Source organism: Pygocentrus nattereri, chromosome 1 (genome assembly GCF_015220715.1).
Source record: "Pygocentrus nattereri isolate fPygNat1 chromosome 1, fPygNat1.pri, whole genome shotgun sequence".
Lineage (NCBI taxonomy): Eukaryota > Metazoa > Chordata > Actinopteri > Characiformes > Serrasalmidae > Pygocentrus > Pygocentrus nattereri.
The window spans coordinates 30833633-30852138 of NC_051211.1; the positions used below are offsets into that span (position 1 = coordinate 30833633).

General features: G+C 38.5%; 1 protein-coding gene across 1 annotated transcript in view; it reads right to left on the reverse strand.

The window, feature by feature from the left end:
- Positions 1 to 282: 282 nt before the first annotated feature.
- pawr (PRKC, apoptosis, WT1, regulator) overlaps positions 283 to 18506 on the reverse strand; it is a 107833-nt gene continuing 89609 nt past the window's right edge. Inside the window, exons 5-7 of the mRNA XM_037539710.1 lie at positions 14947 to 15049; positions 11244 to 11348; positions 283 to 2671 (exon numbers count right to left, since the gene is read on the reverse strand). Of these exons, the coding sequence (XP_037395607.1) occupies positions 2585 to 2671; positions 11244 to 11348; positions 14947 to 15049 (295 nt within the window). The 3' untranslated portion in view covers positions 283 to 2584. The remainder of the gene's footprint in view (positions 2672 to 11243; positions 11349 to 14946; positions 15050 to 18506) is intronic.

Below are 18506 nucleotides of genomic sequence, written 5' to 3' on the forward strand. Positions count from 1 at the left end.
GCTTATATTTTGTGTAATGTCTATGAGGGGCAGTGTAAGAGAGGTCCTTTGTGACATCACTAGCAGGCAGTATGAATTTTCTACCTCCCACCATTCATTTCCTATGGGAAGAAAATAGTATTTAAATGAACACTGTTCGACATCCATGACCACTTTATAATGACATGACTAACGTGGACAGTGCTCTTTAACATTTTCTCATTTCTTTTTCATTCTGCCACAAAAAAAATTCTCCATATACCCACATCTGACTCACAATCAATAAACAAATACGCACAGTGATAGAGATAATCAAACTTTTATTAAATGACTTCATCTTCTGTACATGCATTATGCAAAGGAATGAGAGAGGAAGAGAGAGACACAGAAAGAGCGAGAGATGTAGATTGCGCTCCCAATAAAACATTCTATCAGGCTTTTCCACAGCATCTGCTGAGCTTTGCTAGCATTGTTGCATTTATGTGGATATAAAACCCAGCAATGGGGAGCAAAGAAGCTAACAGCAGAACAATGCACTGCTCAAAAGCAACACAGTCTCAGCTCTCCGGCCGTCTATAACGCCTCTTCCATCAGTTGATTTGGTTATTTAAAATGCACCGCAGGAGTCTACAGCCTAGAAATCTCCTAAATGTATATCAAGAATAGCTACATCTAATGATACTCGCCAATAAAAACAAACTTGTAAACATTCAAATGATGCGTCTCACATAGGAATCATGATATTACATACATCATACAGCAAGATAAGTCTTAGAAAGTGGAAAAACCTCTATGAATGTTCTGGAAGTGTGTAAGGCGCACGGCTGGTGAATAGATCTGACAAAAATTAGGAATGTAAAGGAATAGGTTAGCAAAAAATGTCAGTTTCCACCTTTCTCCAAATGTAGCTGGTCAACCAAGACGTTTGGTGTCTGAAGTTTGCTTCTTTAGTTTTAGCACTGGAGCCACAAGGCTAATGTAGCAAATAAGTAAAGCAAGCTATATTAACATTGTGCTAACTGCAAGCCTAATCAGACTGTGTAGAGCTGTTAATTAATGTCAAACAGAGCTGCTTCTGTTGTTTCTGACACTACACTGTTATTTATAGACACTGAGAAAACACAACAGCTCGTATGACACTAATCGGCTTCTTTAACTGGTAGTTTTAATTGTATGATGTACTGTCAGAAACCAGATAAGCAAGTCAATTTGAGATTATGTAACAACCTGACCTAGGTGCATAATAATTTAGCATGACGCTAACTGCTAAACTTGTTAGCTACATTAGCCTTGTAGTTATAGTGCAAAAGTAACCTAAAAGGGGAAAGTTCATTTTAAATTGGTTCGACAAAGCTGTTGCAAAGAAATCCCAGGTGGTTCCTAAGATGTCTCTAGGCCATTGCTATGGAATCAGATGTGGTGTCTAAGGTTTGCTAGGCCATTACAACAGTATCCCAACTGGTTGCCAAGCATTGCAATGGCATCCCAGGTAGTTGCTAAGGTGCTGCTAAGCCACTGCTATGATGGTTGCCAGGTAATTGGTGTTTTTCTAGACGGGTGCTAAGGTGTTTCTAGGCCTTGGCTATGGTATCCCAGGTAATTGCTAAGGTTTTGCTAGGCTGTTGCTATGTTATCCCAGGTGGTTGCTACTCTGTTACTCTCTATGTAACAGAGATGTCCTTTGTAACTTCATTTGCAGCAGTTAAGAGTTGAATGTTCTCAATATTCTGCCATTTATTAATTATGGGGGAAAAAAACTTTGAATGAATGCTGTATGAAAACCTGCGTTCGGTCCCAAAAGCACACTTTTCTCATATTTTTGGTGTAAGCTTAAAAACGGCAAGCCATGAAAACCAGCAAACTTCAGACATAAATGTTTCTTGTCTAATTCACTATATTTGAGGTAAGGATGAAAACTGTAAATCTTCTTTTCAACCAGAATATTCCTTTTATGTACTATGTAGCAGGAGAGAGGAGAGCCGGCACTGACATTTCTCATCCGAGAGCACCAGGCCTTTGGAAATGGTAGTATGTGTTTCAGGGACATTGCGGAAATGTGCACGGTATTGTAACAACTTTGGCCAAAAGAAGAACTTTTTCCTTTTGATTTTGGTCATGATGACTCTTTCAATTTTTTTCTTTTTGTTGTTTGACCCAAAGACACTCTCAGTCTCACCAGAACATCAAATACATACATAGAAGTACACATTCATTCATGCTGGTTGTAGAGATTATTAGTTTGAATATCAGGGCCCTTTTCAGCTCAAGTAGAAAAACAATGGGGAAGAGAGATGGTACATTCAATTTACGTAGTGATTTTTTTTTTCTTTGAAGTTCCTCAAAACAATTGGAATGCTGTATGTACACACACATTTACATTAAATAGAACATCATGACTTTGAGATACTGAAGGTGTGTCATCTCCAAGCATCTTTAGAGATCATATGCTTTTTTTCCCCTACACCAACACACAGCGTTCCTCTTCCAGAAAAAGCAACATCATCATCATGGACAGAAAAACGGACAGACGGAACAGGCCAAAGCAGAAAGAAGCCCATGTTCTTCGTGGGATTTTGGAGGGTAGATGTCACTTCCCATTCCTGTTCTACCTTGTCAGCTGGCCCACGACTTTCAGCAAGGTTTTATTCTCCTGCTTCAGCTGCTCATTTTCATCTTCAATATCATCCAGATCCTGCAGAACACACACAGAGGGAGATATGGGCCTTGAAAAATAAAGGTTCCTAATGATTCTTTTTGCTGTGATGACTGGTTCTAGGAAAAATACTTGAACTGGTATAGAACTTTTAGATTGAGGTTCTTTGAACATGTATAAAACATGGTTCTTTAAGGAGCTATTTACCGGAAGGTTCTTTAGGGATGTGAAAGTGGTTCAACACCTTTACAAATGTGGCTTGTTGAGAGTTCTTTAGGGTTCTTTTGTAAAGGCAAAGCTTATGGGTAGACCTATAAACACTCTGAGAACGCAAATCTGTAAGAGGTTCTTGCCATGGTTAAATGGCTCTTCTCTATGATGTATAAAAGGTTTTTATACAGCACCAAGTATGTTGGCGCTATTAGGGCTCGGCTGATGGGCAATGCCGTCGTCCATCGTCATTGATGACGTTACAATGTTCAGCCAGCATCATGATGCCACCTCCCTGCCAACTCCACTCCATATTTCATTTTTATCTATTATATAAATATTTCATATCTTATTTTGTCTTTTGAACAGAACACTACACACTTCATTCCATTAATGATATAATTTATGGTTGTTATTAAACTACTAAAAAGAAAAAATAGTAACATTCTGTGCATACACAGGATTTTGTTTTTCTTGGAAAATTTAGGTTTGCACCGTTCACATGCACTGCCCACTACAATTCCAGTGTCTCTGCTATAATGTAGGAAACTACTTATTACTTACTCTGAGATCTGAGTTGATGAATATGTATTTTACAGAATGTCAAGTATTTATAGTACCTTTGTACCCCTGGTGTACAACTATAGACTGTTTCTATACCCTACCCTGATGTTCTCATAGACTCCTAGATATTCCTAATATCAATATTACTGCTGTTAATATTAGTAGTATAATCACTTGTAGGTAGTTTGACCAGAGGAGGATGGGTCCCCCCTGGTGAGCCTGGTTCCTCCCAAGGTTTCTTCCTCAGTTCTGAGGGAGTTTTTCCTTGCCACTGTTGCCCCTGGCTTGCCCACTGGGGGGTTTCTGAACATTCTGTACATTCTTTCAGTCCTGTGGAAACTTTGTCTTTTCTGAAATCCTGTAAAGCTGCTTTGTGACAACATCCGTTGTAAAAAGCGCTATACAAATAAATTTGATTTGATTTGATTTGTTTCTGTTGGCCATCCTCTATCCCGTGGTGTGGTTACCAACCCTGGTCCTCTAGATCTCCTCTCCTGCAGAGTCTAGTTTTAACAACAACTTGACAAACCTGCTCGAGATAGTTAACTTCAGAAGCCTCTGACTGTCAGGTAAGGAGAGGGCAGAATGTTAGATGCAAACTGGTACTAAAAACTGCAGGAAAGTAGAACTCTAGGAGAAGGGGTTGATGGCCACCGGTATAGCCCTTCATCAACAGTCAGTTTCTGACCACACAGCCATTCTTAGTTGAGAATGATCCACAACCCAAATAACACCTGGTCAGCAGCAGTCTGGTGGTCAAAAACTGATCCAAAAAGAATGAGGGGGTGGAAGGGGTGATAAATTGTGCAGCAATAGATCGGAAATTGTACACCTGCACAGTGAAGCATTAGGGTAAGTGGAGTTTAAAGTGGCCAGCAAGTGAATATTCCCCAGTTTAATTCCAATATAAAACCAGAAAGTGATCATTTAATTACAGTAGCGCACTGTTCAAAGTCTCTCCAGTTCATGTGAGCTGTTTTGGAGACAATGGCTCTGCCCTTCAGCCGAGCATGCTTGATCATAACAAATTAAACATCAGCAGCTTTGATTAGCTGCAAATGAGCCGTCCTACTGCCTCATCAAAGCACAGCCGTGAAAGTGACAACTCTCATTTTCACTTTCCTCCATCAACAACGGATGCAGCCAATCGGCTGGATTAGCAGCCTGTCGCAGAGTCTTGAGTGGGGGAGATTACGCGGGAGTCGGACACGAGTTTAAAACGAGAGCGGACAAGAGAGGGCACGCCTCAGCACGGTGATTAATGGAAAACACCATTCATTCCCACTTGAAATCACAGCCTGACTGCTACAGTTGGTAAGTCACCAAATTAGCAACTGTGTCCTCCTTTGGACCAACACTGCCAACTGCACTGATCCAAAGTGGAGGTAAAAAAAAAAAAAACAATATACATATGTATAAGTATAGAGAAATTAGTTTATTCTCCTGTTTTATTTTCTGCAAAAACACATAATTTTGAATTAAATCATGGTTGTGATGTCAAAAAGAGCAACATATTCAACATTCTGGCCTGTTAGTAGTAGTGGGTGGTATACAGGATATACTGGTTGAAATTTCAAGCTTTGTGATACTAGTATACCACAAATACCTGCAGATAATGTGGCATACAAATAGTCCAAACCACACTAATGTAAGCCTCATTAGCTGGGTGGCTGTGCCAAGGATGCTTCAAATCACCTCCTGCTGTTGAGTCTGTTTGAAGTCCATGTTGTTTTCAAGGCAGCAGATACAAAGAAACTGCGGTTTTTTAGAGTAAGTCTTCCTCTAACATGGACACAGATGAAGCCTGGCTGATGAGCCGCCGGACTTGGTCAGCTGCATTGGATACTGTCCCAGTTTCCCCTCCTTGCCGGGAAATACCATGTTGTAGCTCATACTGAAGCAGGAATATCTATAATATTTTCCTATTTCTGACAGCATTTGACAATCGGAGGTACGAGATGGTATGGGATGCATGTATGAGGTAAATGACTTGAGAAATTAATAAAGCTGAAGTTGACCTCTTACTTGAATTTTCTTGTTCCACCTTAAATGGTGCAGCAGTTACATTCAAGCATCTGAATAGGTACATGTGTAACTGCTGCTGCCTTTAAGGTGGAATGGAAAATTCCAAAATGCCAAATTCAGACGTGACTTAACATTTAGTACCATTCTTGCCAGAAAGCAATACTGGCTTTACCTATATTGTTAAAATGTTTTTTATTAAAAAGTGAAGCCAAATCACAGAATAAGTAGCCACTGTTAATCTTAAATGGGTTCACTTAAGCATCTAAACTTGTGATATATAGTAAAATTGTAATACATTTTAATCAAACTGTGACAAATATTTGGTCATACTGCCCACAAGTACTATTGAGCCTGCAATAATTTTGCCCCACCCACTCATGCTGAAGTCAGAAAGCCATAATAACAAAACATCCTGTTTAATTCTAAGGGACAAAGATATAGTAAAAAAGTTGTGTAAAAAAAATAATAAAATAAAATAAAAAAACAGCAATGAAAAATAACAAAAAAAGTATGATATGGACCTTGAACATTTCCCAAAAATAACTGAGAACTTTCATTACTTTTCAATGCTTCCTTTTACTATCCTCTTATTTGCCATGTACAATGTATGATGTATTGCTAATCTTTTACTGTTACTTGTTGTTTGACTGAGTAAGCGTCTGGAAATATTTTTATTTCTGATAACAACATTGCCAGTGGAATTGCTTGGGATTTTTTTTTCATGTGAGAGCAGCTAAATCTTCCAGATAATTTAAAAACACTCCATATTTTGGCAGATTTGTGGGGCCCAGAAAGCGCAAGAACATTCTTTGGATTTTACTGATTCATCCACTTAGTGACCGTGCTTAGTTTTGTGTTTTGCCTTGAATCTCCTGAAATATTCAGTGTACAGCAGCGGTTCTAAGATGTTGTTCCTTCAGTCCCACACTCATCTACTACCATCTAAGGCTTCTAAATTATTTCACAAATAAGTTTAAACATAGAGGCACTAGTGCAGAATCAAGTCAAAGTGTTACTTAGAATATATGTTGTCTTTTTGTGCTGCAGTGTTTTCTTCTGTATTTCTTTTTTCTGTCCAGTCACTGACAGAAATATTACACTAATATAGTGCTAGTTAGCCGTACTGTAGGAATGAACACTACATGATTTAGTTAGATACTTGTGACAAAAAGTCAAGAAATTCTATGAAATACTGATGTGAAGTGTGATGCTCTTGTCTTCTGGACTTAAAGTTGTGTAGTGCATGTCCAGCTTTACTGTGTTTTTATATGTAAATGCTCTGCTCTGAATGTGCCCTGTATGGAGCCTGGTTCAAAAAGCAGCTGGACTTCAATCTGAAAGTGCTATAGGATGAATGTGTGGAAATATGCAAATATGCTGGGTTTTGAATTTAGCTGAGTTTCCATATATGGATTGTATGGAATGGTGTATTTTGTAACTACAACAGTGTTTACATACTGTATCACATACTCATAAATAAGCGAAGAGAATTTGATTTCCCATGACATGGTCCCTTTAGTGATATGCAGGGAACCACCTCATATTTTATTTTATTTATTTCTTCAAATATTTGCAGTAGTTTTGGATGCTTTTCTGGGCTTGAAATGTGCAGCAGCACAGCGTGTATCTTTTGGCAGCATACTCTGAAGCGCTGTTTGATTTGGACTGCAGCTTCAGACGGAGTTATTTCTGACATGAGCGGGTTAGACCCACTCGCTGCTGAAAGGCTGAGAGTTGAGGCGTGTTTTGCTAGCTAGCGCTGACCCTGGATCAGAGTGCAGCAGGGAAAGACAGTTCTGGCTGTGTGGGACAGTGAATCAGAGCAAGTGCCAGAGCTCTGGGACAGACAGAAAGACCTTGCTGATCTTTGTGAGGGGGAAAAAAAAATACAAATCTCATTCTTGGCAGGATTGCAGCAGACAGAAGTCGAGCGTTTCTGGAGGCGCTACTGTTGCCAGGAGGCTAACTCATCCTGCCTGAATGTCTCAAACATGTTAAGAGGCGTAAGCTGGAGAGAAAAATGTGAATTCAACATAATGACTTGAAGCGGTTCAGGAGATATTATTTAAAATAGAACATGATTTGCTACATCAAAGACAATTTAACACAGCTGTCAAAAGAACAGTTTAATAAAAATTCTGATTTAATAACACTCCCCTCCCCTTTTACCCCAAATACAGGCGATCAGCTAAGTTTGGTGTCTAAAGTCTACTGCTTTAGGCTAATGTAGCAAACAAGTAAACAGAAGCTTATACACCAATCAGGCATAACATTATGACCGCCCTCTTGTTTCTACGCTCATTGTCCATTTTATCAGCTCCACTTACTGTATAGCTGCACTTTGTAGTTCTACAGTTACAGACTGTAGTCCATCTGTTTCTCTGATACTTTGTTAGCCCCCTTTTACCCTGTTCTTCAGTGGTCAGGACCACCATGGACCCTCACATAGCAGGTACTATTTGGGTGGTGGATCATTCTCAGCACTTCAGTAACACCAACACGGTTAATGTGTGTTGCGCTGGTCTGAGTGGATCAGACACAGCAGTGCTGCTGGAGTTGTTAAAGACCTCAGTGTCACCAACCAAAAACATCCAGCACACAGCGTCCTGTGACCACTGATGAAGGACTAGAGGATGACCGACACAAACTGTGCAGCAGTAGATGAGCTATTGTCACTGACTTTACATCTACAAGGTGGACTGACAAGGTAGGGGTGTCTAATAGAGTGGACAGTGAGTGGACACAGTGTTTAAATACTCCAGCAGCACTGCTGTGTCTGATCCACTCGTACCAGCATAACACATACAACAAATAGTTGGTTAAATAATCGTTAATAGATTTGCTACTGTTATTTCTAAATAATATACTGTTCTTTATAAACATGGTCAAAATGACAGAAACACTTCAGTTTATGATGTTGCTACCCATGTTTATGGACAATGTAAGAGTGCTAGAAACCACATAAGCAAGGCTATCTGGGATTAAAAAAAACTGTCCATAATTAAATGGTCAAGATATAAACAAAGTCATACAGAGCGGTGTGATGTGAAAATCCCAATAAAGCTATCTAGATTTATCAGCAAGCTTTACATTTACAGAATATCAAACGATTTGAAGCACAACTTTCCACCTTACAATAAACTTTTAAGCAAAAAACTGTCCTAAAAACACTGTTTGAAAACATGCCTTGCAGCGCTTGTCATTCACAGAGTGAAAACACTGAACATAATTTTTTTCTGTGAATATTAAGAACCTTTTCATCAGAGATTAAAAACTGTCTTTCTACCTTTTATTCTAACCTGCCTGGGTTTCAATATGAAGACCATGTTTTTGATCAATTTTTATTAAAACCGTATTATATATTATGTGCTAATGCACCAAACAAACAAATAAATAATTTTAACAATGGCTTCAAACTGCTTTGAATTGCTTGGTTTTAATCTTAACCTTGGAACTCCACACAGTTTCAGACAAGCGAGGTGATTTAGGCATGTGGTTAGTACAAGGCTAATGGGCACGCTCCCTGTCGGTACACGATCTGCGTCGTCTGCCTTATTTGAAGTCACGTGCACCATAGACCACTGTAGCGGTGTCGTCATTTTGTAGTTGGCGTCATACTCTTATGCCCATATTAGGAACTTAGCTCAATTTCATGAATTAGGTTTTCGAGAAATCGCCTCTATCGCACCCTGCGGTAGAAAAAATGTTCAGTACATGATACGTTTTGTCCTGTGAACATTCTTCTCTTGAATATCACTGGATCCTTTAAATTACAAAGTCGTTAAACAGTTGAAATATGATGTTTATCATGAATATTAACATGTTACATGCTACTGTGCACTGAACTGACATAATTAGACTGGTGGCCTCCATAAGCACGCGTTCCCAGTATAGTAGCGTATTTCCACGTACCAACTGAGGGCAGATGAAAAGAATCAGAACAAAATGTACTGCCCAATCGCTCTACCCTGCATTCCTATGTTTTTTATGACTTCATATAAGCGGATTAGCTTGGAGTATTTAATGCTGAAAACATTTGCTGTCTTATTTTCCTTCCTGGTTTAATACTAGCTAAAATTAAGTTTCTTTCTATGGGTGAAAAAATTCAGGTTAAAAGCATCAACATCATCGTTTTGGTTTAGTCTGAGAGATTGTCTGTGGCTGAATCTCCAAAGGCTCCTTATCCTTATGTAATGTGCTGCATAGGTAATGAAACTATGGCTTCTACACCTGAATAGAGCACTAACTGATGAGTAGCTTTGACTGAATATGAATAAATTTTATTTAGACACTATTTGTGTGTAGAAGCTATTATATAATGACCTCTGTAGTGCGCACTACATACAGAGAATGAAGCCATTTGAGAATGAGCCTAAAATTTGCCCAGCTTTCTTCACACTTTTGTTATTGTAGCGCCCATAGAGGCATAGAATGCTATCTTACACAAAACAGAACCGCTCAGGTAGATAATCACACCTTTAAAGCTTTGTGCTTTCACTGATAAACATGTACAATAGCTTTCCAACCAAGCAGGGAAGAGTGCACAATGCACCCCTAAATACGACTGATGAACATGGTCATTTTTTATGGCTCAACTACAATTTTAAACTGCCATAAAATGCTTAAATGTATGCCGTACAGCCTGGGTGGTGCTGGTAAAAAGTAACATTCTCTGCACAGGTGCAGTGAAAATCAAGTGACGCAGACTCTTTGTATTACTACTGTTACTTGTTAGCTACAGGGTTAGACTTGCAGCTTTACAGAAAACTCTGTTCAGGAAGAAATTCAATTTTTTTGCTATTTCAGCTCTGAGCATTAATCTCCGCAGCTTACAATCAGTTTAAAATGTTGATCAAACACCAATCAGGTCCAACTGAGCCACAGCGTGCGGAAAGCTGAGCGGTGGGGAATCGCACAGCTGGATCTGTGAGGGTGACTTGGTGAAAAGAGGAGGATAATTGTAATCGCCCATTAAGCTGCAGAAGAGCTTTACAATACGCAGCTGATTGCAGGGAGATATTGGGGTCGCAATTTGGTCACTGTTTCACATCTGTTTCTGAACAGTGAGAAGGGTAAAGTGGAATGTTGTTGAACATGGAGAGGATAGATTTTTTCATCTGAGAGACGGAGTAATACATAGAAATTTCATCAACCCCTAAAACTGCAAGCTGGCCAAACTCCTACCTTGTGCGTCATCTCAGCGTCCACTTTTTAGGAACCCATAATTTATACTTCCACTACATAGATGTGCACTTACAGGCAGTACTGTCAAGATATTTTGGATAATTCTCAGTACAGCAGTGACACTGGTATGATGCTGGTATGAGTTTATCAGACACAGCAGTGTTAGGGTTTTTTACATCTGTCAGAGTTGACCATAAACATCCATCCATCAGCAGCTCTCTGGTCAGAAACTGATCACTGATGAAGGGATAGGGGGCGGCTAACACAAACAACATTAACTCCAACTGGACACCAGCGAGATGGGGCTACAAGAGAGGGATTTCCGATAAAGCGGCCAGGGAGGATATAAATAGAAGGTTAATTATTTTAAATGCAGAATGCTGATGTTTTGACTTTTGGTCAATGTTGTACATTATGCATCAAAGTTATGCAGTAAGTCAAATTGCTTTACTTTAAAATTTGCTCGATTTTTCTTAGTAAAACATTCTGATCTGCATTTGAATATATGAAAGGTTATTATTACTATTATAATATTATAATTATTAGAGTTATTCTCATCATCACCATCACCAATTACTGATCAGTCTCACTGTCACCCCCTGCTGGCAGACTGGGGTGTGTTCCTTACCCGGTTTAACAGATCGATTTCCTCCTTCAGTTTAACGATCAGTTCGTCCTTGTCCTGGTGAGATTTCAACAGCCGGTTGTTCTCCTGTCTCTCCAGAGCCAGCTCCTACACACACACACACACACACACACACACACACACACACACACACAGACACACAGACACACACACACACACACACAGTTTACAAAACTTAAATTCTAAAAATTACAACTATGAGTAAAGCAATTTTGACTATGTGTAAGGAACAATAACACATCATTACTATTACTATCAATGTTCTTATTACACATTATGTATCTGTGCAGTATGGTAATATGTGTGGTTATGTGTCTAATGTATATACTGTAAGATTATGCTACTTTACAGTTTAATAATAAAATTGAAATTTATCAATCCAAAGTGACCTATACTGCTAGCATCCTTAAACGTGTAGATAATGTATAATGTTTATAACTTTAAAAGTCTTCAATATGTGCATTAATTGTAAATATTTATAATAGTCAAACTTTAACTGTATAAATTTAGTATTCAAATTAATCACCAATATGTACATAAGTACACATGCCTACTGCATATTATTATTATTATTATCAACAATATTTTATGTAACTGAGGGTATTTAAACTTTATAATGTTCATCTTTATAAAGGTTTATTCTATAACAGTGGTTCATTATCACTCACAATCATATGCATGATGCACACTGGTGATTTCTGTTGTTTTTACTTACAAACATAAATCTTCAGTTTAAAAGTTAAAGTAACAGTAATACTACATTACACATATTTAGAACTTAGCTGTAACACCCCTGCACATACTTTGTTATATGCAAGACATCAACATAAATTTGTACAAGTTGCTGTTGTTGTTAGTAGTAGTAGTAATATTGTTTTTTTTTTTAATTATTGCTAAACAACTTATTCACCTCAAGTTCAGCTGTGTCACAGTGTTAAAGTACAGAATTACTTGCAAATCGTGTCCTATTCTGAGTAAAACATTATTATTTATGAGCTTTATGCTGGGTGAATAAAAGACTGCACTGCCAACTGAGCCCTGTTTCCTTTATCATAATGCATGAGTCCTCTTCTGCCGAAACCCTGAGAAAGTGTAAAGCATGAGCGTTTTCTGTGGCCAGGGGCTTCTGAACTGAATTGTAAGTCACAGCATTCGTCTCTGTAATGTAAAACAGCACCGAGCTGAACTTTTACGCTTGAATTATAATTGCATAATATAACAGAAGGCAATAAAGTGAGAGCAGTTATTAGCAATGTTGGTGAAATATGCTAGAATGTGAAGTGTAAAGCCAGGCATTGTTCAGAATCTAAGAAGTGCAGTTTTAAAGCCTTACTAAATCTGGACATAAAGGACATGGGCAATGCTGAAAGTGAAATTCACTGGCATTTGACAGTGAATAGTGAAGGTGGGAGTTTTGGCGTTTCATAAGAGGAGTGAGCAGAGATATCTCTGAGAGAAAGGTCAGGAGAGAGAATGAGAAAGAGGGAGATTTTTTTTTTTTTTTTTACACAGTCGCATGTAAAAGTTTCTCAGTGAAAATAACAATTTCTATTTATTTGCTGAATTTAAAAAACACGTGCCATAACTTTTACACAGGCTACATTTAAAGAACCCATCATGCCACCTATTGACTTCAACATGTAAAGGGTGCCCAAATTTTTGCATGTGACTGTAATATATGTTTGTGGTATATTCTTTATACCCATAATAGGAGCTGCAAGGCTAATGTAGCTAACAGAGGTAACAGAAGCTTGTAGTTATCCATTAGCCACTCACTACAGCTAATTAATCATTAATAAAGTTAAACAAGGACTAAAGCACTTTTACACAGCTAAGCATCATGAAGTCTGAATCTTGTTGGTACTTTTGTCTGTTATAAGATCTAAAGATCATCTAGAGGGAACTGTCCAAAATAGAGTGGGACTGAACTACTAAACAGCTGTGTGTGGAAGAGTGTTAATGAGCTCTGCTGGTTTATTTAAGCAAAACATGGCTATACTTTTCTTAGCCATGTGAAGTACTTTTGCCTATTTTACAGATAACAGTGTCATGCAGAGTCAGAACCAACATCACCATAAATATGACATACTGTTTTTTATATACATACAAATACCTACAGATAAAAATTAAGCTTCAATATGTCAGCTCGCACAAGTGAACCTTTTTAACTCCTTGGGACCACCAGTGGTTCCACACACATATTCTTCATAACTTTCATATTTCATAAGCTACATTCAAAAGGTGGGTGTCATATAAGAAACTGTCCTCTTTCCAGTCAAATAGATGGGTAATGTAATGTTAAACCTTTATAATAAAAGAAGCTGAACTCACAATTTTTTCTACTGAAAGTCGACCCATTTTCCACAAATCTGAGCTATAAACTGGATCCCTCTCTTCAGCAATTTACTCTGTAGAAACTATTTTTATAAAAAAAAAAATATAAAGAGCATCTAAGCTTTTTGGCTTTAAGCAGGAAAATGTAAGCATATTGCTATATATGTATGATCATAAAACACATTTTCTGTTTCAATTTGATGGGAGGTTTTACAAAAAAAAATAAATTTCATGCAGTTACTGAATAATTTGCCTTACAATTTGGGCATGTAAATTCAGATGGACAAAATAAACCTGGATAATAAGAGGTAGGCAGCATATTACTTGGTTTTCATTGCCATTTCTTTTACAGATAGCTCTCAGAAAGTCTATTTAAGGTTTTTTAACGATTACAGGCAGTTTGTGAGTGAGTGATGATGTAGGCATGCAGGAAGTTAATAAGCTTCCATTACTTGTTTACCACATTAGTTACATGCGGTGCAAACTAAAGATGTAAACTTCAGATACCAACTTTAGATACCAAACATGTCTTGGTTCATAAATTACACTAGAGATAAAGGGGAGTGTTCATATATACATAATTTGCACATTTGATTTTTAGTCTACTGCTTCATAGTAAACCTTCAAGTACAAAAGAAGCAGGTTTTCAGCCAGAAAAAAACCCCACAAAATCCAAGCTGCACTGAGTCCTGACATTCAACCCTCTCTCAGCCTCCCAAAAGACCTGCAAAGGCTACATTTTCCATAGCTTTAGATAGGAGAATGTTTCACAGTATGTGTGTGTGTAGGATTGATTTTAGTGAAGATAAGTGTACCGTCCTTTTGGCCTTGAGAATTTCATATGTTACAGAACAAAAGGAGAAAGCTGCTTCTCTGGATACATGCCCACATAAATACACGTACAAGCTATACCTTGACAGGATATGAGGTTATATTAGAATATGTCCCATATCATAAGTATTATAGTACTGTATGTAATAACAATATTTCCTATGAGTGTGTGTGTGTGTGTGTAATATGGCCCTTACATTTTACGTGTATTATGTATGTCAATATTTATATGTAGTAGTAATATTCCTCATACATATAACATATAGGTAAATACACATGTAAAAAGACGATCCATAAACTCCTATAAGATGGTCCTATAAACTCTGTAAAAAAAAGTCTAATACTCTAAACTTTTACACAACTGTTCACAATGTTCTTACTGTATATTAAATACAATTTAATTCAATTTTACAGACCAGATTCAAAGTGCACAACAGAACTGATGATGAGTGAGATAAAACAGGATTCTAACACATACACAGTCTTTCACACACACACACACACACACACACCACCATACCTTCTCTAGTTCCTCGATCCTCCTCTCCAGTCTAGTAGGTGATGTGCTCTCTCTGCCATGGCGACTATAACCCTGACGATGCCTGTTTCCCGCATCATCCTCACTGCAAACACACACACACACACACACACAACACAAACACATACACAGTAGTTAACATTCCTGTCTTTGTGGGGCCTTTCTGCATCCTCCAGTCACAATTGTGTATTCTTGTATTTTAACAACTAAATCCTAATCAAACCAAAATACCCTAACTAAATTGATCAAATCAAACATGTAAAAATCTGTAGCAATCTTTGTTTACAGTTGCTACATAGAAAAGTTCACAGTTTAAAACACTATACTGTTGTTGCAACTAATCCAAGATAGGCTGGAAATGTTAGTATTAGCCACCATACTAATGTTACTTCAATGACGCAACAAAAAAGTACACCTGAGCTGACCATTCACACACATTGATTAATATCCACAACACTGACATTATATACCTCATAGAGTTTCCTCATTTACTTCTAAACAAGACCATGATGTGCCTCAAATCACTTGTGAAAGAGTCAGCCAGACAAGTTATTTACATATATCACTGTTGAAGGCAGTTGAAGTAACAAGAACAGCCTGTTTTATTCATAGGGACAAAGAGAGGTTAAAAAATGTTCATGTAAAAATGAATTCTGCCTGTTTTTGGTACATAATAACCACACAAACATAAGTGGATCTCAGGGGGAAAAAATACAAGAAAAATGTAGGACATGGACCCTTTAAACGTGCCACCTAACCTCATACCAACAATGCAACAGCATTAATGCTAACTAATGTACCTGCCTACACAGAAAAACATCAGCTGAAAAACATCTATTCATGTGCACAGAAAATCATGCTGTGGAAATGGCATTGTCAATCCATAACTCGCTCACAGAGTATTTTGTATCGCTAATGGACGAGCTCTCAAGAGGTGTGGAAAAAATAAAAAATTAAATGAATGAATAAATATAAAAAATTATGTTTATCCTTTTCACAAAAGAAATGTAACAGCTGCATGTAAAAGCTTATCGGACCATTTCACTTGTTTTTTTTTAAGAAGAACGGAGTAAGCAAAAGCAAGAAACAGAATTAAAAGGCTAAATCACTATTTGGATGGTCCAGTGTAGGTGTTTTACAGATGCTTAAAGGGCCATTATTAAAAGGATAGTTTGTCCTAAAATCCGATTCGCTGAGCTGCACTCGAAGTCGTAAACTACATGATGTTTACACCTATGACTGCCTCACAGCAATTGTCACGTCGCAAAATTTGCTTGTGCTCCTAATGGAACAATCTTTGACTCTAATGCTGCTCATGTTGACCACAGAGTGTACTGATAAAGTAAGAACCTGTTTTTTGTTTATACTGAGGGGCTTGCAACTTATTTTCTTAAGTAGAACTAGGCTGGTCAGCTAGTTAACAGGCTAAAAATAGCTAACAGCCTAAACAACGCCATCAGTAATAATGGGCTTGAATTAAAGTACTTACAATATGACACACTGTAAAACTGCAATATTAAAGTCTAAAGAATCACCAGAATGGATTACATGCTTTAAATTTTCAGTCAGTTTCAGTCAGAAGCAGCATCAAACACAAGCTGAATCCCAAATTGCTCAGCACTCTCTAAACAGTGTGCTAGCTATGGAAGCTAAGACATTTTAGCCTTCTGTCAAGTATGGATATGGCCCAATCCCAACTAACTATTTTTAGCTATACTATGCGTTGTTGTGGTGCAGGATGCAACATTTAAATCTCTACATAGCAATGCATGTTTTGTTCACTCTTAAACCATAAATAAGCCTGTAACAGCCACACCAGTGTAGCATATATGACAGTAAGAAACAGCAGGAAGATTAACTTAAACACTTCAAAAGCCCTATGAATAGAACTGAAGGGAATGTGCTACAGAAGGTTTCTGAACAGAAATAAAGGTGTTTCCACACACACTATTCCATCTCTCTCAGCAACAATAACAGCAGATTTATCAGCTATCAGATATGTAAAGCTGTTATACAGAACAGAGGAATCAAATCTCCCTTCAACACTTCATCCTCACCTTCACATGTTCTGAGAGATTCCTGGTTTGGTTGATGTGTTATTCAGACTGCAGCATTATTATGTGCATATATTATTGTGAGACAAAACTTTTGTTAAGTGCTCTTAAGTGCTCGAATTCACAAAAATTTCACTCTAGTTAACCAGCTTTGTTTTGCACTGGAGCTGCAGTCTCAATTTTTAAAACTAGGCTGAAAACTCACTTTCATGGACCATGGACACAGGGAATTATAGTAAACTGAGACGCTGGTGCTGTCGTCCCGCTGCTCGCACCGGTCACTCAGGTTTGTGGACGGTGGAGCGGAGGGATGCCGAACTGTTTCAGAGTGCTGCCGTGTCTGTGTGTCCTTCTGGTTCTCTCCTTTTAGCTAAGCTGTCATAGTCAGATCTGCCGGAGTCGTTAGCCACACTCTGTAAATGTTTACATTCCCTGTTTTACATACAAAGACACAGAATAAAACTAATTCCCTCTACCTGCCTTTTTTCCGAGTATACAACCGCCCACATGTCCGGCCGGACACTGAAGGATGACTCCCCGGTGGGCAAGCCAGGGGCAACAGTGGCAAGGAAAAACTCCCTCAGAACTGAGGAAGAAACCTTGGGAGGAACCAGGCTCACCAGGGGGGACCCATCCTCCTCTGGTCAAACTACCTACAAGTGATTATACTACTAATATTAATAGCAGTAATATTGGTATTAGGAATAACTAGGAGTCTATGAGAACATCAGCGTAGGGTGGGAAGCTCGTCCAAGGCAGGTGATGGCAGCTGGGGCATGGGGCAGCTGGTCTGAAGTGGGTAGCAGGAGGGCTCAGCAGTCAGTCGTCCTTCAGTGTCCAGCTGGACATATGGGTGATTGTATACTCGGAAAGAAAGCAGGGAGATGGAATTAGTTTTATTCTATCCGTTTGTACATAAACAGGGAATGTAAACATTTACAGAGTGTGGCTAACGACTCCGGCAGATCTGACTATGACAGCTTAACTAAAAGGAGAGAACCAGAAGGACACACAGACACGGCAGCACTCTGAAACAGTTCGGCATCCCTCCGCTCCACCGTCCAAACTTGAGTGACCGCGTGCGAGCAGCGGGACGACAGCAACAGCGTCTCAGTTTACTATAATTCCCTGTGTCCATGGACCCCTGGATCTGCTGCCTTTATCTAAGGGGGAACATTAGCTACCAAAAGCTAAACTGAACAAGTGAGTTTCCAGCCTAGTCTTAAAGATTGAGACTGTGTCTGAGTCCCGAACAGTTTCTGGAAGATCATTCCAGAGTTTGGGGGCTTTATAAGAAAAAGCTCTTCCCCCAGATGAAACCTTCTGAATTCTGGGGACTATTAATAAGCCAGCGCTCTGGGATCTGAGTGGTCGTGATGTCTCATAATGAGAAACAAGGTCTTGTAAGTACTCGGGAGCGAGACCATGTAGGGCTTTATAAGTCAATAAAATGTAGATGCAGAAAAGCTGTCCTAGTGATGCTGCCTA